This window comes from Nicotiana tabacum, chromosome 3 (assembly GCF_000715075.1).
Source record: "Nicotiana tabacum cultivar K326 chromosome 3, ASM71507v2, whole genome shotgun sequence".
Taxonomy (NCBI): Eukaryota; Viridiplantae; Streptophyta; class Magnoliopsida; order Solanales; family Solanaceae; genus Nicotiana; species Nicotiana tabacum.
Window position 1 is genome coordinate 5,565,084 of NC_134082.1, and position 23,342 is coordinate 5,588,425.

The window sequence follows — 23,342 nt, forward strand, 5'->3', positions numbered from 1 at the left end:
CTTTTATTCTGTTCCTTTTTATCTTTCTCCTTCCCTAGAAAAAATTCCCCAATAGAGTCTGTTTGGTTAGAACAAGTGAGAAATGACTTCAAAATCTGCCATCAGCTTTCCAATTATGCAAGACGAGATCTGACTAGTACATCCAAGTGGTATAGTCAGCAAGGAACAAGCATGAGGCCAGTGTCAAGAAAGATATCTCCATCAAGAGGGAATTGACAAAAGGATGGACGAGTGTCAAGAGGGATATCCTCGCCGAAATCAAAGGTTATAGACCTCAAGGCCAAGGCCCGTGGAAAAATCAAGAAAGAACAACGCGGAGAGCAATGGGCATGATTTGGGAAATTCATATAAGACTAAAAGGTCGGGGAAATGCCAATTTCCGAGCTATGCCACAAAAGAAAAGGGATATCCCCAGCAGAAAAGGTTGTTTTCAGTGACACGAATAAACAAAGAAAGTGGTTAATGAACGAACATGCAAGATCCTCAAGTAAAATCAGCTGGCATGAAAATACGTGAGGTCAAATAAGGAAACTGGGAAAATGGTTAAGAGGTTTTCGTCAAGAAGGTCGGAAGGTACCAACCAAGCTTCAAAATGGTCAGACAACGCATAGATGGGGAATGGTTGATGGCATCCCAGCAGGAGTATCACAACCAACCACCACGTTCTAAACTAACCAAATTTTCTTTGATTTGAAGCAGGGACAGGGAATGCTACCGATGACGGAAAGATGTGCCACAAGAAAGATTGTCAAACTGGGGCAGAAAATTTTCATTCATTTCGAAAATTTTCGGGAAGTATAACACAGGTTTGGTGAAAAGCGGTATCCCCAACAATTTTTCGGGAGAAGGCAAAACGAGTTTTAAGGGAGGTAGTCTTCGAAGGAAGAAGATAACAAAACAAAGAAAACATTTTTTTAATAAAAAACTAAAGAAAGATTTTTTTTTAAAAAAAAAGAGTGAAAAAAAAAGAGAAATACCAGTTTTGCAAAAGGAAACAGTTTGCAGAGGAATGAAACATCCTACTTAAAGGAAGTAGTCTTGGAAGGAGTAAGATAACATATTTTACTCAGCAGAGTTATCATCAGCAGTGTTATCCCCAGCAGTGTTACTCAGCGGTTTGCAGTGTTATCCCCAGCAGTCCATAGAGAAGACAGTACAAGTTTTTAAGGTAAGTAGTTTTGAAGAAAGATAATTCAAGTTAGAAGGAAAATGTTGTTGAGGTCAGGAGCCCCTCTAAAGAATAGAATGGCGATTTATTTTCAAAGTTGTTAAGGTCAGGAGCCCCCCTGAAGAACAGAATGACGATTTATTTTTCAAAGTTGTTGAGGTCAGGAGCCCCCCTGAAGAACAGAATGACGATTTATGTTAAAGTTGTTGTAGAGGTCAGGAGCCCCCCTGAAGAACAGAATGGCGATTTATTTTTCGAAGTTGTTGAAATCTCGCCCGCCTGAAGAAAGGAATGGCGATTTAGTTTTAAAAAAAATGTTGTTGAGGTCAGGAGCCCCCCTGAAGAACAGAATGGCGATTTATTTCAAAGTTTTGAAGTTGGGAGCCCGCCCATATAACAGAGGAATACATTTCTGTCTTTAAATTTCAAGTTTTAAAGTTGGGAGCCCGCCCATATAACAGAGGAATACATTTCTGTCTTTAAATTTAAAGTTTTGAAGTTGGGAGCCCGCTTATATAACAGAGGAATACATTTCAAGTCAGTAAAGCAGAGGAATACAGCCGAAATCCCCAGCATGAAACAACAAGAATCCCCAGCAGAGGAAGGAAGTCCAAGACTCGATGGAAAAATAATGCGAAGCTCCCGAAAAGGAAATAAGCAGTTCGAAATCGTCAGTCAAGGGAGAATACAAGACAAATCGAAAGTGAAGAAATACCAGCGGAGTCACCGAGACATCAAAGCAACAAGAGACACAAGAGCATGATCTAGATAAAATTTTGTAATTCATAGACTATGGTCTAGTCTAGCTTCTTGTTTTCTTTCAGCATGGTGTAATAAGGAGGTCGGCAAGCAGTAAAAAACAACATGCAACAGCAGTAACATTGCAGTCCCATGGTAGTCCCAGCTACCAAAACTTCCCGAACTACATTAACCTGATTTCCTTCTAGCCAGGGATATATAGGAAACCTTTGAAGCAAAGGATCGGTTAAATCTTTTTCAAGAAAAAAAATGCCTCACACGGAGTACTCGGATGGGCAAAAATTGCTCGCTTTATCTTTGCACGAAAATTCTTCGTGTTTTCGGACAAAGAGGGGCAGCTGTAAGCACGTGATTTTTGCCCTATATGAGAATTACTCCAAAAAATTCCAAAAATAAAACAATTTTTGTTTGTCTGCAATTGTCGTGAATTTTGTGTTATTTTTCTTCTATTGTTTGCATTTGTCTGTGCATGTTTATTTGCTAAATTAATAAAAAATACAAAAATATATCGCATTTGCATTTAGGATTTAGGTTTGCAATTATGAGTAATTAAGTTTGTTTTACAAGAATGAAAATTACAAAAATAGGCATCTTTTGCATTTTTAGCATTTAATGTCCAAATTGTGTGATTTTATTTTATTGATGTTTAATTTTGGGTAATAATTATTATTAGAAGTTACTTAGTATTTTAAGATAATTTTGGTTTTTATAATTTAATTTTAACATTTTAGTTTTATTAATAAGTAAAAGAAAAGAGAACAAAAAATAGACGAAAATTGGATTGGGCCTCTTCTTCAAAATTTTAAACCACAAGCCCAAAGAACCGAACCCATACCAGGTCAACCCGACCCAGTCCGCCCCATAACCAAACCACCCGCCCAACCCCTTTTCTTCATTTTCATTTTCATTCCCCCCCAAACCCTAAACCTAAAATCTACGCCCCCCCCCCCCCCCCAATCTTCTTCCTCTCCAAAAAGCTTCCCCAAGCTCCCCTCCCATGGCTTCCCATGGCTGCCCGTTGACCACCCTCCAGTCCACCAGCCTCCTCCTCACGACCAGCTGCTGTCGCTGCTTCGTCTTCTTCTCCGTCGTGAAACGAACCACCATGAACGACGTCGACCACCCTTGTTGTCCTCATCTTCCCATCGCTGATGCTGTTTCTTCTTCCTCAACCTCACGTCCAAACAACCCCCAGCCACGCCGGAAAAACCAGTGTTGCTGCCCGTCTCCACCAGCTGCTATAACAGCAGCGACGAACGCACACACACACAGTCGCCATAGTTGTTGCTGCTGCTTCTTCGTCCAGCTTCGACCATGGCTGCCCTCTCGTCGTCACCACCCCAGCTTCAACCACCAACGACCCTTCCCGTCCGCCATTGACGAGCAACTATCGCTGCTGCGTCAACCATTGTTGTTGCCCTCGTCGAGCTTCCATGGCTGCTGCACCTTCTACTGCTTCGTCTGCTACGTCCGGCCAGCTCCACCAGTTCATTGACAAGCAGCGTTGCTACTGTCCCTTTCTTCTTCTTCGTCGACTGAACTCCATCACCACCGAAAAATGGCGACGAAAGTTTGTTTCATCAATGGAGTTCGTTTAAAGCTCGAGGAGAGTTCGTTTGAGTTTGTCAACTGACTTTCAAGTTTATCGTTCCATTTGGTGTAACGTTCCTGTTGAGTCGAGATCCGTTAGGTCGTTGACAGTCTTGGTTCGAGTTTTTCCATTGTCGTTCGAGTTCGTCGTTGTTCATTTCCGGTTAGTTGGTTTAAGTTTCATTTCTGTCCGTATTTTGTTTGAAATTCTCAGATTTGAAATCAGTATATGTTTGATTCTTTTCTTGTTCGTTGTTTATCATTTCTTGATTATTTCTTCAGTTTGTTTTTATTCATTGTTCTTGTTTAGTTTTAATATAGGAATGTGTTAGATTTAATTCGGGTTCATTGTTTGTTTGAAGTTTGTTAGTTTTTCATCAAGTGATTTAATGTGAGTGTTTATGTGTTGGTCTTTAGTTTTTGATTTAGTTTGAATCATTCTTTGTTATGATATTGTTTGATTTAGTTTGAGTTCAACTGATATTGAGTTTAGTGATTTAAGTCTACTTATTTGTCCTGTTAAGTTTTTTGATCTGAATCTGACTCTGTTAGTAATTCATGAATGTTGTTAATTTGGCAAGTTTATTATGTAGAAGTTGATTATTTGTTGATGAAATTTGATTAGGAATTGGTTATAGTTGCTATAGTTTGGTTAATTGATTTAGGAGAATTGGATATAGCTGATGGGGTAGAATGGTCAATTGCAGTATTTTCAGGGGTAGAATGGTAAATTGCAGTATTTTCAAGGGCATTTTCGGGATTTTAAAAGAGTCTTAAAAATAATTAATGAGTGCTCCGTCCACTAAGTATTAAATAATATTTAAATAATATTAAAATAATACGTCGTGGGGGACAAGACATAATGGTGGGGAATTTCCAAATTGTTTAATATAGTGGGGGACAAAACATGCGGTAGTGGGGCAATAAGAGATTTAAATAAGGAAAAGATATGTGTTAGTGGGAATTAATACATTGTTTAATATAGTGGGGGACAAAACATTAGGTAGTGGGAAGTTAAAGGAGGATGGGTAGAAGATGGTGGGATTTAATTTTAAATGCTGGAAGTTGGTAAATAAATAGAGGGGCTTGACACTAATAAAATGAGGATTCCGAAAATATACAAGAGAATTCCGAAAAATATTGAAAGGGGATAGGGGATTGGCTGAATATTGAGAAAACATTTCGAAGGAGATTCGAAAGAGAGAGTAGTATACACCCGATATACAATCTGCATACACTGGATATACAGAGGGGTCAGAATTTAAGGGTTAAACATTAACTGGTCTTTCAATCAAAAAAAGATTCACTTTGTTTCTGCCCGTTGATTGTTGTTGGTGTTTCTGGATTTTCGTTTGATTTGTTCCTTGAGTTTGGTTGGTTGTTTGTCACTACTTCACTGGTTTGCTGGATTTTTATCTTGATTTTAAAATCTGTCACTGGTCTCTCGTTGCTGGTTGTTACTGGTTGCTGGGTGTTGCTGTTGTTGTATGCTACTGCATTTCTGCTGATCTTCCTTTTCTTTTGCTTCCAATATCAAGTACACAACTGACACGCTGGTTACTGTAAACTGAAACATGAAGCATGAATATGAAATGATGAGTTGAAGTTCTGAATTTATCTTAGTTATATTTTGAATTTTATTTGTATATATACATTATTTAGCTTACTCTAATCAGAATTATATAGTTGTTTAATATATATAGTGGAACATCTGAAAGTAGCTTAGCGGACGAACTATCTATGTATTGCCTAAAAAATAAATAAATGGTGTAGTAACTCTGTCTAGTTAATTCGTTATTGTTGGATGATTATCATGTCTCAAAAAGCATGTTAGCTGATTTAGACTATTCTTAAACATTCAACAGTTAGCCCATTAAACGAATAGACGGTTTCGGAACTTGTAGGAATATTGTTTAGCTAAATACTATTGGTTAATTTCAACATGTAAATGGTCTAGGATTAAAATTAGATTGCCAAGTTTTTTTAATTTGACAAACTGTGAGCATGCCTAGTATAATGTAACTAGGTAGTAACATGTGAATAAGATGGCCCAGGTCTAGTTTTGTGCCATACACATTGGGCCTAGGTCCAAGTTGGCCAACAGGCTGTCCATATTGTGTTTACATTCTGATTTAATAAATTGCGTTCGGAACCCGACTATAACAACTCATAAGCATGTAAATAAATTAGGACCTTTTCTCTTTCATTTTTTAGAGACAAATTTAATAGAAAAATGTAGGCACTTTAGGATTATCCTTTTGAAATAAATGAGATAAGCCTCACCCAATAAAACGCACAAGTCGCGGGGACCTCAACAAAAGGTTAATAATTGTATAGACTTCGAGATCGGTCGTTTAGCAAATTTCACGGCCTTACCCAAAATAATGATACGCTAGTCGCTTTAGGCGCACATTTAACAATTTATTTTCTTAAACTCGGGTGCACATTTATGTGACCCAAATCTAAATCTCAATAGAGTCGAAATATGTCGATAACCACGGGTACATTGATGTGACGTGGTTCGAGATATATTTTCACGATGTTGCAATTCTCGATAAAAAATAATAATAATGATAAAAGCGGTTAAAAGTTAAAATTCGCACATATGTTCAACATGTATTATATCAGATAATCAAGCCGAATATGACAGTTGAGCGACCGTGCTAGAACCACGGAACTCAGGAATGCCTAACACCTTCTCCCGGGTTAACAGAATTCCTTATCCGGATTTCTGGTGCGCAAACTGTTAAACAGAGTCATTCTTTTCCTCGATTCAGGATTCAACCGGTGACTTGAGACACCATAAATCTCCCAAGTGGCGACTCTAAAATAAATAAATAAATCTCGTTTCGATTGTCCTTTAATTGAAAAAACTCCTTTCCGCGCCCCTTTGCGGGCGGCGCGGGCGAAAAAAGGAGGTGGGACACCTATTGAAAAAAGGGTATAAGAATGATTCAATTTGTCCGTGTATCTTTATAAAAAGATCTGGATTTGAATTTGTTATAATCTTTGTGTATGTTGATTCAAATATCATTACAACTCCCAGGCAGCTTCCTAAAGCAGTAAACTGTTTAAAGAAAGAATTTGAAATGAAAGATCTTGGAAAGACAAAATTTTGTCTTTGTCTACAAATTGAGTATATGAAACATGAAATTTTTATCAATCAATCAGCATACACTGAAAAGATTTTAAAGTGATTTTATATGGATAAAGCACATTCATTTAGTACCCCGATGGTTGTGAGATCACTCGATATAAATAAAGATCCATTCCGATCTTATGAAAATAATGAAGAACTTGTTGGTCTTGAAGTACCATATCTTAGTGCAATTGATGCACTAATGTATCTTGCTAACACTAAAAGGCATGACATAACATTTTCAGTTAATGTCTTAACAAGATATAGCTCTGCTCCTACAAGACATTGGAGTGAAATCAAACACATATTGTATTATCTAAAATGGACTACCAATGTGGGCTTATTTTGTGGCAATGATTGCAATCCTGATCTTGTTGGTTATGCCGATATAGAGTATTTATCTGACACACACAAGGCTTGATCTCAAATATGTTATGTGTTTACATGTGGAGGCACTGTCATATCTTGACGATCGACTAAGCAATCAATCGTGGCTACTTCTTCTAATCATGCTGAGATAATTACTATTCATGAAGCAAGTCGAGAATGTGGTTTGAAGTGTGACAAACTACCCATAATTTTGTATGAAGACAATGCAGCATGCATAGCCCAATTGAAGGGATGATTCATAAAAGGAGATAAGACAAAGCACATTTTACCAAAGTTATTTTCTCACATGATCTTCAAAAGAATGGTGATATCAATGTGCAACAGATTCGTTCAAGTGATAATATGGTTGATTTGTTCACCAAATCTCTACTGACGTCAACCTTCAAGAAACTGGTGTACAAGATTGGGATGCGAAGGCCGAAGGATGTGAACTGATGCTCTCATCAATGGGAGTTAATACACGGTGTACTCTTTTTTCCTTACAAGGTTTTGTCCCACCGGATTTTCCTTGCAAAGTTTTTAACGAGGCAACCAAAAGGCGTATTTTTAAATATGTGTACTCTTTTTCCTTCATTAGGATTTTTTTCCCATAGGGTTTTTTTCCTAATAAGGTTTTAACGAGGCACATTATTTATGGACATCCAAGGGGGAGTGTTATGATAAATATCATGTTATGGTGGATGTCTACTCTTCCTCTATGATCTTCATGTCAAATGCTTAATGACATATTCAATGACATTTTTTCTATATTCAATGACATATTCCATGACATATTTTCTTCACTTTTCATGCCTATATAAATACCTTGTAATATATAGGAAAATACACACAATTGAAGAAGAAAATCTCTTCCTTCTCTCTATCTCTATTTCTTATTCACGTTTTACTAAATTGCTTTTATTTCATAACACAAGGGATTTTATTTGATATTTATGAATTATCCAATCAAATTTTATTGGAAGCTACAAAAGCAAATCCATAGGCTTTCGCTTTCGAGTCTCTCTAAAGTTGCAGTCACATCATTCCTTAAACTATTAGGGTTTGTATCGAAGGAACTATTTTCTCTAGACAAATTTTCGATTGTAATATTATTACTTTTGATCCTAGAGCAGGGAACACTCATATCCCCCTAGAAACAATGCTACTGTTATACCCTAACGGGTAAGTTTTTAATATATATTAGAATATCCCAGTTAACCAAAAAATGTTACTCCCTAACCTGTTAGGTCTAAAATCCCTCCCATAGTAGAGTCTAGGAAAGTCTAGGAAGGATAGTGTGTACGCACACCCTACCCGAGAAGGTAGAGAGGATGTTTTATATAACAACAACAATCACCCAGTAGAATTCCACAAATAGAATTTGGAGAGAGTAATGCGTACGCAAACCATACTGTACCCTAGGAAGGCAGAGAGGTTTACGATATACCGCAATCACAAACAGGTGAATTATGCCTTCATTGTCAAAGACCACAGATAACTAACATAATACACTTTCCCAACCTTTTCATCATATCAAAAAGATCAAGAAATTTCTTAACAGTGTCAAGAGCAATAACGGATGCATAGGAAGAAAAAAAACGAAAAAGAAAGGGAAAACGCAGTATTTACGAAGATGTTGTTAAGCTCAAATTGAGGTTAACACAAAATGTTGTAAGCTAAATGTAAACCTGCTTACTGAACCAGTCTCATTTCTCCTTCTCCATGCTTCCTAGTAAATTTTCCTTAACTTAATGAGGACTTCATTTAGTCGATTATTTATTTGGTGATTCAGTGCCCATTTCCCAGAAACACTGACAAACATCTGCCATGACTTTCATCACCGAAAAATTAGGATCAAGTTCTTTGTATTGTTTGAGATATTTATCCTCCATTAACTTCACCACTTCATCGAGAGTAGGCGTGTGGAAATCTGATCTTCCAAGAACTGGGCCACACTTCAAGATAATTTTCACTTCTCCAGATAGTGAGGAAGCTATCTCCAGACCGGTAGGAGATTTAACCGTGCTTATTTCAGGCTTGCCATTAGCTACTCCTCGACAAGGTGGAATTCCATCATTTGTATCCGAGTCAGCGACATTTGGCAATGTCTCACCTTTGCTTGCTGAACCTGCACATTCAGATTACATACTCTGAGAGAAGAAAAGGACACACCTCATAGGTCTTGTACTGAAGTTAAAACAACAATAACAACCCAGTATAATCCCACCAGTGGGGTCTGGGGAGGGCAGTGTGTACGCAGACCTTACCCCTACCCTGGGTAGAGAGGCTGTTTCCGATAGACCCTCGGCATCCCTCCCTCCAAGAACTCCCAAACTTGCTCTTGAAGTGACTCGAACTCACAACCTCTTGGTTGGAAGTGGAGGGTGCTCACCACTAGAGCAACCCACTCTTGTCACTGAAGTTAAAAGACAAACAGAAAGTAATAATCATAGTGATCAAGGATACATCCCTAGTAATCACAAAGGTTAACTGCAAACTCAAGCACAACTTTTCGTGTTTCTCTAATATAGTTTGAAATACTTTATGTACAATTGGAGACAGGAACAGACGGAAATGGATAATCTAGCCAATTCTTGAAAGTTGAATAGGCAAATAAGAAATTTGAAATTCAGTGGAAGAATCAGGAAAAGCTCAATTTGGATACACACACAAGACTTAGAGCTGTGGTTGAGATCCTGAAACACACTTCCTTAGAAGTCAATATAAATCCAGAAACACACTTCCTTAAAAGTCTATATAAATCCAGAAACACTCTTCCTTAAAGTCAATAGGATTAAAATGTTGTGAATGCAAAATTTGCAAAGCGAAGCGATCTAGTTGTTAAAGGAGGTGTCAAAATTATCAACAACCTAACATTTCATTCCATTTTAAAAACTTAGCCAATGTCAAGAGCACACATAAGAGAGTCCTTTTCAGCACTTGTTCTATAATTAATAGATTGAACCATAAACGGAAATGAGATACCCTCTACCTGGACAGATGACGGCAAGCGGAACTTCAAGATGTGGCAGGTCATCAGTGACTGGCTCATCCTTAGGTTTGATAAAAGCATGGTTAGCATTGGATTTCATCGTAGGTGATACTGGGATTCCATTACCAGAAATAGATCCAGCTCTCCTAGAAACTGGAAGGCTCTTGTCTATGTTAGAAGGCTGAGATAAAGGAGATCCTCCTTGTGGTACTAAAGAATTGGATGAAATAGGTTTCTTTCCTTTGTTTCTACCAAGTGATGGACAAGATCCAGCCTGTGATTCGTCGCCCATGGATTGAGAGGAATCTAGAACACCCAGTGGCTGGTTTTGCACATGAGATTCAGGAGAATCATATGGTTGACTTAATTGATTTTTTAACCGCTGCCTTTTTAGAGGTGGTTCAGGCTCATCTTGCACCAGCTCCTCTTGCTGAACCAAATCAAAAAGTGAAAGGAAGTAAAGGTGAGTAGAAAGATTCGAGAAAAAAGGCATATTATGGAAGACAGTAGCCAGAAAGTAGGAACATTAAAGTAATTCAATACATCGGGATTCTCGGATGACTTTTTATTTTCTGTTTCCTGAAATGAAAGTAAGCATGTCAGCAAAAAAAGCTCACATGAAAGAGACGGCAGAAAACTGAAAACAAAGTACTCTCTATTCCATTTTATGTGGCACTCTTTTCTTTTTTGTATGTTCCAAAAAAACGATACTCCTTCTACATTTGGAAACAATTTAATTTCAAACTTCCCATTTTACTCCTACTCACACGCTTCTATAACCACTGAACTGTCTTGGCATGTTTAAGACTATAAGTCCTAAAAGTCTTCCTTTATTTCTTAAACTACATGCCTAGTCAAATACACTCACATAAAATAAAATGAAATAGAGGGAACAGAGGCAGATCTAGGATTTCTAATACATGGGTGCGCTACTAAAAAAATGAGGAGAAGATGTATTAAGTGGGAATTGATCCTTATTACTCTTAGTAATTAACTCAACCTTAAACCAAATGCACCATTCACCCTTCTTGCACCATTCACCCTTCTTGGAGCATGGGTGCCACCAGTTAATAATATACCAATTTTAGAAAATATATACATAAAATATCTAATTTTGCAAAGAGACCATGGATTCATGTGCCCCATATTTTTTCTTATAAATCCGCCCCTAGGAGAGAGTACTGATTCAAAAGGAAGAAAAACAGAAGTGTATTAAATGAAGGAAATTAGCACCTTTGATTCCTCGTTTTCAAATATCGCATCTGCAAGGACCCTATAGTTCTCCTCTTCTATAAGGTCCCAATTTTTATTATACAGTTTTAAAAGTTTCTTCAACACTGGCTTCACCTTGTCTCCAGAAATCCCGATAGCTTTCATAGCACGAAAGGCACAATCGACCCTAGAGTTTGGAGGCATTGCTTATCGAAGCTGATTTAAGATAGCAGCTTGAAATTGAGCCTGCATTTTCCAAGACATCATCTGCTAGAGAAGGGCACAAGATACAAAGTACTAGATAGCTAACAAGAATTACACAGCCGTAATACCAAAGATACACATAACTGAGGCTTTGAATACCCAAATATAATAACTAATCCAAACATACAGACAATGATTTCCCAAGGTAAGGCGGTAAGAAAATCGCATGAAGCTGATGGGATGTTTCCTCCATCAGCTGGCTTTTGAAAATTCAACACTAGGACCAAAAGAGTATTTAAAAACTGAATTAGTCCAAGACATCTAAGGCTTTATGCCACTCCCGTAAAAGATATAGCATCAAAGTAAGTCCTACAAGAGAGAAAATATGTATAATTACAAGTATAGCTAGTTAAGAATTTCAAACATGAAAGATTACAACTTTCGAGGAATCTGATTAAGTGGGGAACTGTTTACATCATCCAGTGCACATAGAAAGATTGCTTAGATGGCTGAAGATTCTTCAACAACAACAACTATGCCACAATCCCAAACAAGTTGTGGTTGGTTATATGAATCCTCACTGACCATATTGCTCCATTTAAGCTCATCCTAGACCGATATATGCAAAATAAAAATAAAAGTAATAGAAGTTGGCATACAAAGAAGGCTGAAGATTCTTAGACAAGGAAATAATACAGCAAGCTTCTCTTACCTTCTTAAGAAAGTGGTTATAAGCACAAACAGACAACACTAAAATCTAAACAAATTTATTACAACCTCCGTTCCATTATGTATGTTGTGTGACTAGGCACAAAGATTTTTCAGACTTGTGGTCTAAGCCAACCCATACATATTTGTGTGGCTAAATGCCTAAATCATCTCGTTTTGGGTAAAAGGAGAAGTTTAAAATTATTGTTTCTAAATGCAGAAAGGTATCCTTTCTTTTTGGGAATGACTAATAAGGAAAGTATATCACATAAATTGGGATTGAGGGAGTATATGTTAGTTTTAGAGCATATTAGTATTTGTGATTATTCATGATTTAGTGATATTATGGTGGTGTTAGTTGGTAGTTCCGATAATAAGGGATGGAAGACAAACAAATAGGGTAGTAAATAATACTCCTTCTGCCCCAATTTATGTGAAACTCTTTCCTTTTAATCAGTCCCAAAAAGGACACATTTCTATATTTAGTAACAATTTAACTTTAAAATACTCAATTTACCCTTAATATGATGGTTTATAACAACAAAAAATTGTATTGTTTGCTTTAAATCACAAGTTTCAAAAGTTTTTCTTTCCTTCTTAAATTTCGTGCCAACTAAACACTATCATGTAAAGTGGGACGGAAGGCGATAGATTTGATAGTGGATAATAAGTATGCATGTAACTGGATTAGTCGCCTTAAGAAGAGTAAAGAGTTAAAAGTATATATGATTAAACTACAACTATAATTTCGGGGGTGGACCTAGAATAGAGGGATAGTCCAATTCTACATAGTTTTTAGCTTTGGCTTAGACCCTATATTTGTGTAAAAAATTCACCAGATAAGTACAAATACAGATTTTGAACCCAACATTGTGATAGCATCCCTAACTCAAACGCATAAAGTTCAAATACTGATCCGCCTACGCATGATGTAACTAACTCATGAATAGCCGTAAATGCTAATAGGCTCTGAAAGACTGAAACTAACACATTACCAACATAGAGGATCATAAGAAAAATATATTCTTTATAGAGCATTTCTCGTAACTAAATCCAAAATTTCATCCACACACATGAAAAAGCAACTTCACGGCATTTTGTTTTCAATGTTAGAAACTCTGTAAGAACAGTAGAATTGCCACAACTGAAACCACGGTATTAAAGATGAATAACCCCCTAGACAGTGACCTAGTGGTCTAAGAGTTTTGAGTAATCACCTTTGGCCGTACAAATCCCGCGGAGTCGACACTAGGCCAACCCTTTCAATCTGTGTAAGTTTTCGTGAGCAGAATTACCCAATACCTCCGCTGATGGGAGGTAATAGGTAATCTCTGGATTAGTCGAGATATACACAAGCTAGCTCCAACATCACCTTTATAAAGACAAAAATAAATACTATTAAATGAGAGCAAAAAGAACATGATAATTCATGCAAAACAACCATCCTAAATAGTGGTGGCAAAATGGTTAAAAGAAAACAGTTATCCACCCATATTATCCATTAAAAACGGGTTGGATAATGAATTTTTAAAAAAACGGGTCAACTATGGATAAGAATCATATTATCCATTTAAAAAATGGATAATTAATGGATAACTAGTGGGTTTAACTTTTACATTTGTAAAACCTCAAATTGGGGTTCCTCAAGTTTGGGAGACTAGGAATTTTCTGAAAAGTGATCATATTCAAGAAGTCATAAATAATATGAATATCCATATTATGCACCAGTTAACCTGTTTTTTATCAGTATTAAATATGGGTCGGGCCGAATAACTTATCCATTTTTACACTACATGTTTTCAACCCGCCCATATCTGACCCGACCCGCCCGTTTGCCACCACTACTCCTAAAACACCCAGCATTCGTAAAATCACTAGAAACTTCTAGGAAATAAAATTAAAATTTGTTCTTGTAGTTGTTAAACTGGTCACATTCATGATTCACCCAAACTGTAACCCTGTAACAGAATCGAAGAATAGCAAGCCACTGAAAGCTAATAGCAATTCAACCCTACCGAAAAATAAATGCGGCGCACACACACCAATAAAAAGGTCAAGATGAAATTAACATTACATGAAAATGAAAAATACTGAATTCGTACCCACTGCTATAAAATAGGAGTGGGTACAGTAGTAAGAGAGCCGTGGGTACAATCTGTACCCACAGCTATCAATTTGAACCAGGAATATAATTGAAACCAAATTAACAATAATTTATAGTGCAAACTGCAACAAAATAATAGTAATAAGTATTCTGAACCCACTAATTCCAAATAATGCATTTAATTTTGAAAAAATGAGACTTCGTTGTTGCCAACTTACCATGGAAAATGAGGTTTAACTCCAGCAGCAGTCAATTTGCAGAGAAAGTGAAGGGCGCACGGCGCAGTGAATAAATTGTATTGGGGGAACACGAGAGAAAATGTTGTGAAATTGACGCGTCAGCAATGGCGTTTGTATTTATTGAGTTTTTAACTCAAATGGTCCCTTATGTTTGTCGCTAGGTCTAAAATAGTCCTCTAAATATATTTTTTGAGTATCTTTAATTTTTTAAGTTGGCAAAAAATAAATATTTTTGATATCTATTAATTATTTAAGAAACTGTTATTGTTAAATTTAACGAGAACTATTTTTTTAGAGGTGACTTTTTTTATTTTTTTGAGGTGGGGGTTTATCGAAAATAATATTTGTACTTTATCGATAAAGATAAGGTCTGCGTACACACTATCCTTCCCAGAGTGAGATTTTACTGGGTTGTTGTTGTAGTATCATTTTAGAGGTGCAAAATTGAAATTTCTACTAATTTTAGTATCTGCTGCATATTCTGATGTGCAATTTTGTTGTTGTAGTATCATTTTAATTCTTTAAGTTGGTAAAAAGTAAGTACTTAAAAAAACACTAATTGAGATTTAACAAGAATTATGAGAATGTTATAAAATAAAGACTATAAAGTAAAGATAAGTATAGAGAGAAACTGATATATTATTCGAATTCAAACTGATGTACCTAATGAACTGAAATCTCTTCTATTTATAGAAGAAAGGAAACTGTTGTGTAAGTTGCTACTATACCAAATATGGATAATCTTCTACTGAGAGCAATGTTTATCCATAACGGAGTACTGAAAGGATAAGCTTATTATACCCGATATGGATAATCTTCTACCGGGGGTAATATTTATCCATAACTGAGTACTGAAAGGATAAATTTATTATACCTTGTATGGATAATCTTCTACCGGGGGTAATGTTTATCCATAACTGGGTACTGAAAGGATAAGCTTATTATATCCGGTATGGATAATCTTCTACCATGGATAATATTTATCCATAACTGGTTACTGAAAGGATAAACTTATTATACCCGGTATGGATAATCTTCTACCGGGGGTAATGTTTATCCATAACCGGGTATCGAAGTGATAAGCTTCTTCAGGAAGCTTATTTCCAATAGAGTACTTAAATAGATAAACATATTTACGGTGGAGTCCCATATGGATAAGCTTCTTCAGGAAGCTTATTTACAACGGAGTACTAAATGAACATCCATAATATAATATATTTATAACACTCCCCCTTGGATGTTCATTAAAAGATAATGTGCCTCATTAAAACCTTACTAGAAAAAACCACGTGGGAAAAAATCCTAGTGAAGGAAAAAGAGTACACATATTTAGTAATACGCATTGTTGGCTGCCTCATTAAAAACCTTATAAGGAAAACCCTGTGGGAAAAACCTTAGTAAGGGAAAAAGAGTACAACGCGCATTTTACTCCCCCTGAAGAAAACCTTATTTCAAATATTTGAGTCTCCGCATTCCAATCTTGTATACCATATTCTCAAAAATTGATGTTGGTAAAGACAATCTGTTGGATTGTCACTTGAACTAATTTGATGCACATCAATGTCACAATTTTCCTGAAGATCATGTATGTAGAATAATTTTGGTGAAATGTTCTTCATTCTATCTCCTTTTATAAATCCTCCCTTTAATAGTGCTATGCATTAAACATTGTCTCCGTATAATATTGTGGGTCTTTTATCACATTCCAACCCACATGTTTCTCGAATGAATCACTGATCTCAATCATATGCACTCCCTGCTTGCCGGTTTGAAATCGAGCTTTATGGGTATCGGAGAAATAACCTGCATTTGCATTACCAATACGATCTGCACCACTTTTGTTAGCATTAGCAAGATAAATAAGTGCACCATCAACACCGAGATAGAGTATTTCAGGACCAAAGAGCTCTTCATCCTCTTCTAGAGGTTGGAACAGATCCTTATTCACTTCAAGTGATTGAATATTCATTGGTGTACTTAATGGGTACACTTTGTCCATGTAAAAGTATTTTTAAGACCCTCTTGGAGCTCTTCTGGAGTTCCAATAAGATTTATGTCACCAACATAAACAACAAGTGTAACAAATTTTGATGACATTTTCTTTATAAAAATACATGGACAAATAACATAATTTATGTAACTTTCTTTCAGCAAATATTTACTGAGGCGATTATACACACGCGCACAGATTGCTTTAAACCGTACAAAGATCTTTATAATTTGATCGAGTACATTTCTCAAGACTTTGAATTATATGCTTCGGGCATTTTCAATCCTTCAAGGATCTTCATATAGATTTAGCCAAATAAGTCATATAGGTTAAGACTTGTATCTAAATGGTATGACATCTTCAAGTGTCTGGACTGCTAGTCTGATCCTCACAATCTTTTACAATATTGTGCACTATATTGTATTAAATATATCGTCGACGATCATTTTGTGTCAGTTCCAAAGTGACATAACTTGTGGAGATCTCATCACTTTCTTTATTTTCAGGTACCTGAACTTTTTCGGGAGTTTCATGAAATGTTATGTCGTGGGCTCTTCTAGAGTTTATTTCCTCCTCATTATGATAATTTTGATCATTAGCTTCTACTATTTTTCAAGGATTGTTACCTTTGGAACTGATTGGTCTACCACGCTTCATGCGTACAGTAAACTCTATCCTTCAGGGACTTTAATTTTAATAGGAGCATTTGCAGCTGAAATATGATATTTAATTTTGGATCAGCAAATGCTTCTGGCATTCGACTTGAATTATCTTCTAAGTGAGGATCATGATAATTCGATTCATATAGCATATTTTTCAACGGTTTATTCCATCCCCCAAATGTTAGAAAAACTAACATATATCCCCAATCATCTTTGGGAAACATATCTTTGTGTATTATGGTAGAGAAATTAATCATATACCACGCAACAAAAGATAGTAAAAATATTTGGTTTTTGATCCTAAACCAATTGTGAAGGGAGGACTTATCATATATTGTTAATCTGATGCATACAAGTGTTGCTATATGCAATTTAGAAAATCTTAGACCAACACATGAAGCTTTGTTCTCATAAGCAATGGTTTAGCCATTAATAGGAGGTATTCAATGCTAAACCAGCTTGGATATAAACCAACATTATCAAGATGAACTGTCTTGATTTCATAATCTGAAAATTGTGCTCTTAATAGAGAAAAGCAATTCCAAATGTCAAACTGCAGGTTGATAATAATTACACATGTAACCATCTCATATATGCATCTATAAGTGGTTCACATGATAGGTGAACGGGCCCATATTCACCTTTTATATATTTCAGAATCAGGGGTCTTAGTCCCAACTTTAGCTGGTATAATCAATTCATTATGAGAACAAGCAACATATGAGAATTCCTGAAGAATCTTCTAGTTCTTTAGTATATGCTTATCTGAATTCTCAAATAGCTCATTTAAAAATGGCAAATGAAAACTTCAAGTTTATCATATCATGTGTTATCTCTTAGTAAACTTCTGGTTTACTATGGCATAAACTTTTGCTTTAGTAAACTTCTGATTTACTGTGATACATGATATAGTACAAATTAAAGAATAAGGCGGGTAACTTCTCACATACATATTATTTTACCCCCTATGATTGTGGAAACATGAAGATTATCAATCTTCCAATCATTTGTAGTCTCAATATGATAGCCATTTGTATTAGTAAACTTCAGGTTTACTACAACATATGTTTTGACCATAATCATATAATATGAATGACATATTTGTATATAAGCTCTTCGAGAGCCTTCATTTATTATCCACAATCTAATATTTATCTGGCACTACTGGTGTCATGTATTCTTTAGGCAAACATTTAGCTCTTCAAGAGTTGTTGATACATTTTGTACTATCAAATATTGCTCAGACACTGCTGGTGTCACGAGAGAAAATCACAATCAAATAAACAATGTAAAACAATTGTTTAAGCACACGAAAACTCCTTTTCATAATATTTTTCCACTTCAGGGGGCAATTTCAATTGTGTTACTTCTTCAGGAGCAAATTTAAAATACGAAATATTGAGTATATATTCTCTCAATTATATTAACTCTTCTGGAGGTGAATTGTAATGTATTCACAATAAGAGCGCGTTCATATTTACCCGACTTATTAGTATTGTCACATTCACTTCAGGGAATGGATTAATATTATCAAAAGTTCTCATCCTTCAGAAAATCGAACATAAATTATCTGAATGCGCATTAATCACATCAAATTGTGATGCCTCAACCTCTTTTAAAATATTTACTACTTCAGGAGCAAATCGAGGCGTGCATTTAATATAGAGAATATTTATGTAGCTTATTTTCAATTGTAATCATAGAAAGCCTAAATTATCACTTCTGGTGATCATAGGCATATACCACTTTTGGTAGTTAGCGAAATATAACAATGAGATATACGAAATATAACCACTTCTTGTGGTTGTATATTTCTTGCAAACTCTGCTAGAGTTTAAGTTGATCTAATAATGTTATCCATATTCTTCAAAATGACATAAACACGGTATATTATAGTAAACATCATTATCAAATCATAATTTTTCTTTATGTACAACAATTACATAACCATACTATCTATTACAAATAACAAAAATTTAAATATTTATATTTCTACAGATTCACCACTGATTACATGACTTGTTTCTCCTTCTGGGAGTGCAAGGTAATCAGTTATATCCAAATGCATGAAGTCTAAATTATCTTCAGAAATAAAATTTGCTTCAGCATTTTTCTCTGTCTTCTTTAGGGAGGCTTGATAAAGCTCAACTAGGTGCTTTGGCGTACGACAGGTACGTGACCAGTGCCCTTTTTCTCCACATCTATAGCATGCATTTTCTGCATTTGGTGCTTGCACCGCTTCATGTTTTTGTTCCTTCCTTTTCCACTGCTGGTGGTGAGGAGTGTTCTTTGGTGGATTATTATTACCATGATTAGAGTTTCTTTCCCGACCACGACCATGACCACGACTAGGGCCATGACCTTTTTCACGTTTAGCCTGGTGGAAGTTCATCTCATTCACTTCAGGGAATGGACAAAAACCAGTAGGTTGGCTTTCATGATTTTTCATTAATAGCCCATTATGTTGCTCGACTATAAGAAGATGTGAGATAAGTTTAAAATACTTTTTAAATCTCATCTCTCAATATTGTTGTTGCAGGAGCATATTCGAGGCATGAAAAGTGGTGAAAGTTTTCTCCAACATATCATGATCAGTAATATTATCACCGCATAACTTCAAGTGGGAAATAATTCTGAACATAGCAGAATTATACTCACTTATAGATTTAAAATCTTGTAGCCTTAGATGAGTCCAATCATATCGTGCCTGTGGAAGAACGACCATCTTCAGGTGGTCATATATATCTTTCAAATTATTCCATAGTATGACTGGATCTTTAACAATAAGATATTCCATTTTCAGGCCCTCATCAAGGTGATGACGTAGGAATATCATTGCTTTGGCACGGTCTTGGTTTGATGCCTGATTTTTGTCTTTAATGGTGTCTGCCAGACCCATCGCATCAAGATGAATTTCAGCATCAAGCACCCAAGACATGTAGCTTTTGCCCGATATATCCAGGGCTACAAATTCAAGTTTAGAAATATTTGACATTATTTAGGAAAAGAAAGTTCTTACCTCAGATACTTTCAAAATATTTGCTCGAGATGGCAGAGTCTCGTGCTGATAACGTGTTATAAAATAAAGACTATAAAGTAAAGACAAGTATAGAGAGAAACTGATATATTATTCGAATTCAAACTGATGTACCTAATGAACTGAAATCTCTTCTATTTATAGAAGAAAGGAAGCTGTTGTGTAAGCTGCTACTATACCAAATATGGATAATCTTCTACTGAGAGCAATATTTATCCATAATGGAGTACTGAAAAGATAAGCTTATTATACCCCATATGGATAATCTTCTATCGGGGGTAATATTTATCCATAACTGGGTACTGAAAGGATAAGCTTATTATACCATGTATGGATAATTTTTTACCGGGGGTAATGTTTATCCATAACTGGGTACTGAAAGGATAAACTTATTATACCCGGTATGGATAATTTTCTACCGGAGATAATATTTATCCATAACTGGGTACTGAAAGGATAAGCTTATTATACCCGGTATGGATAATCTTCTACCGGTGGTAATGTTTATCCATAACTGGGTACTGAAAGGATAAACTTATTATACCCGGTATGAATAATCTTCTACCGGGGGTAATATTTATCCATAATCGGGTATCGAAGTGATAAGCTTCTTCAGGAAGCTTATTTCCAATAAAGTACTTAAATAGATAAACATATTTACGGTGGAGTCCCATATGAATAAGCTAGAATCTTATTTACAACGGAGTACTAAATGAACATCCATAATATAATATATTTATAACAGAGAAAATAATTTGACGAAAAACTCACTTTTAGAGGTGGAACTTTTGCAATTTCTACAATTTTAGGATCCTCGCCATAGATTTTGCCAAAATATATTTGGATTTATTTTCTTTGGCAAATGCATATTTGGCCATAGATTTTATTTATATTTTGGCAAATTTTCAAAACCCAAAACTAGCTCAAAACCCAAAAGAGCTGGTTTTGACCCAAAATATCACTATTATAATTTTCAAAAATTGCCCCAAACTTTTATATTTTATAAAAGAGCTCACCATTTATTATTTTGTAATAATGTTGTTTCTTTTTCTCGGTCATTTGATAGTGTATTATGTAGATCATTATAAGAATGATACTTTTGTACCAAATTTATTTATGTTCATGATTATGATTTGCGATAATATAATGAATATTATTGATAAAGGTTTTATTGGGTATTTATGATAATTTTAGAACTTGTGGGTATAAGTCATGTTTCATGTTTTTTTTTTAAAAAAAACACAAGTGAAATATGTTTTAAAAACTTATGTCCAAACACATTTTCATCTTCAAACTAAATTTCACCCAAATCAGATTTTTCAAAACAAATATGGAAATCTATAACCAAACGCTAGCTTAGTATCTGGTGTATTTTTTAAGTTATATTTTGGTTTATTTTAGGTATCTTGAGTTTTTTGTGTTGCATTTTTTGAATTTTGGCGATTTTTTTTTCCTTTTTTGGTCAGTCCCCCCCCCCCCCCCACATTTTTTATTAAATTTAAGTGGTAAAGTTTGTTAAGTATTTAATGAAGACCAAAGTGCTCACATTTTGCAAATTTAAAAAATTAAAACAGATCAAAAGTAAACATAAAAGACTATTTTAAACCTGCCGCAGATATAAGGGACTATTTTAATTTCATTTTTTCGAGTAGATATGGTATTTAAGTCTGCAAAAAGTCGTGTAGTTTTTGCACAAACTTACAAAAATTCAAAATGGATCATTTAAAACTAATGAAAATATCCATGTCTTTCGCGAGAGTTTTACTTTTTCGATTACAGTTTTATGTAAGAAAATTCTTTTTTAAGAAACTGCAATAATTCTTTTTATCAGGATTTTCCATATTTTATCGTGATGAATGTTACAATTGGAGGAAAATGAAATTAAGAAGGAAGATCTCTATAGGGGTTGAATTTTACTCTAATCAGGAGACAACGCGTAACATTTCTTAGTTTTAATGTCATGTTTATATATTCGGTTAGTTAAAGCAGAAGTGCTCAATTTTTGCAAAAAAAAAAAAGAAAAAGAAATTAAGAACCATTTGGAAAACTCAAAAAAAGATAAAGTTTTTGGATCTGTGAAGAGAAGAAAAAATGTAAAAGACAATAACAGCAAAGCAACAATAATAACTACACCTTACACACCATCCAGTTACTTATCTTACCAATTCTTTTATAACCATGGGGTCGGAGCCAGCTTGCGCAAATCTAACTTATTCTAGGAGATACCTACTCCCTCACATTAGCACACAGATGACACAAGTGTTGTGACTTGTCTCTTTTCAGGTTATCATAGCTATTGAAAAGGCATGCTGAAAAGTGCACCAATCCAATGTAAAATCTTATCCAGGAACCATAAGATACTGCATACATATAAACCACCTGATTGTGACAGCAATAACTTTGGAGTCTAGTAAATTAACTTTGGAGTCTAGTAAATCTTGTAAACATGTAGGGTGCATTTAGTATAACGGAAAGTATTTCCCTGGAAAACAAGTAGTAATCTTACTCATTTTCTGATGTTTGGTACACAAATTAAGGAAAATAACTTCTCAAGAGTATTCATAAATAATTTAGATACAATAAACATGAAGTCATAAACTTTCGAACCAACAACCTTCAGAACCCACAAATTTCATAAACTTTCAAAACCGCGAATTTTCAAACGCGTAAACTTTATAATTTCTAAACCCGTAAACTTCCAAACACATAAACCTCAGAACTTATAACTTTGGAACTTGTAAAATTTTGAACTTGTAAACCGAAAGATGAAAAAACTAAAACTGAAAATATATAAAAAAATATTTTTTTTCGGGGTGGGAGGGGGGCTGGGCAGGGGTGTGGGTGTGTACTAAAAAACAGAATTACAGAAATTTGAGGTTATAAAAGAAAAGTAAAAAAAAAACCTTTTTTTTGCCGTGGGGGGTTGGGGGTGGCAAGGTGGGTGGTGGCGTAATAAAAAAACTGAAAAAAGAAAAAAAAGCCTTTTTTGGAAAGGGATGGAGTGGGTTGGCGAGGGTGGGAAAGGTTAAAAAAGAGTTTTGAAAAATATTTTCGCTTCTCTTGATAAGAAAACATTTTCCTCCAATTGGAGTAAAATAAGTTCATAAGGAAAATGTTTTCCAAAACATTTAAGCCAACCAAACATGGAAAATTGGAAAACATTTTCCGG

The 23,342-nt window shown here is 35.3% G+C and overlaps 1 protein-coding gene across 2 annotated transcripts; it reads right to left on the bottom strand.

Moving 5' to 3' along the window:
* Nucleotides 1-8,505: 8,505 nt before the first annotated feature.
* LOC107773846 (putative inactive histone-lysine N-methyltransferase SUVR2) lies at nt 8,506-14,598 on the bottom strand. 2 transcript variants are annotated; one of them, XM_075249125.1, is made up of 6 exons: nt 14,464-14,598; nt 13,359-13,513; nt 11,251-11,475; nt 10,561-10,596; nt 10,018-10,447; nt 8,506-9,153 (listed from the first exon to the last, which is right to left on the bottom strand). In XM_075249125.1, the coding sequence occupies exons 3-6, from the start codon at nt 11,431-11,433 to the stop codon at nt 8,798-8,800; spliced, it is 1,005 nt and encodes a 334-aa protein (XP_075105226.1). In that variant the 5' UTR covers nt 11,434-11,475; nt 13,359-13,513; nt 14,464-14,598; the 3' UTR covers nt 8,506-8,797. The 2 variants fall into 2 exon arrangements, with proteins under 2 accessions (XP_075105226.1, XP_075105227.1); XM_075249126.1 differs by lacking the exon at nt 10,561-10,596.
* Between the last annotated feature and the right edge of the window lie 8,744 nt (nt 14,599-23,342).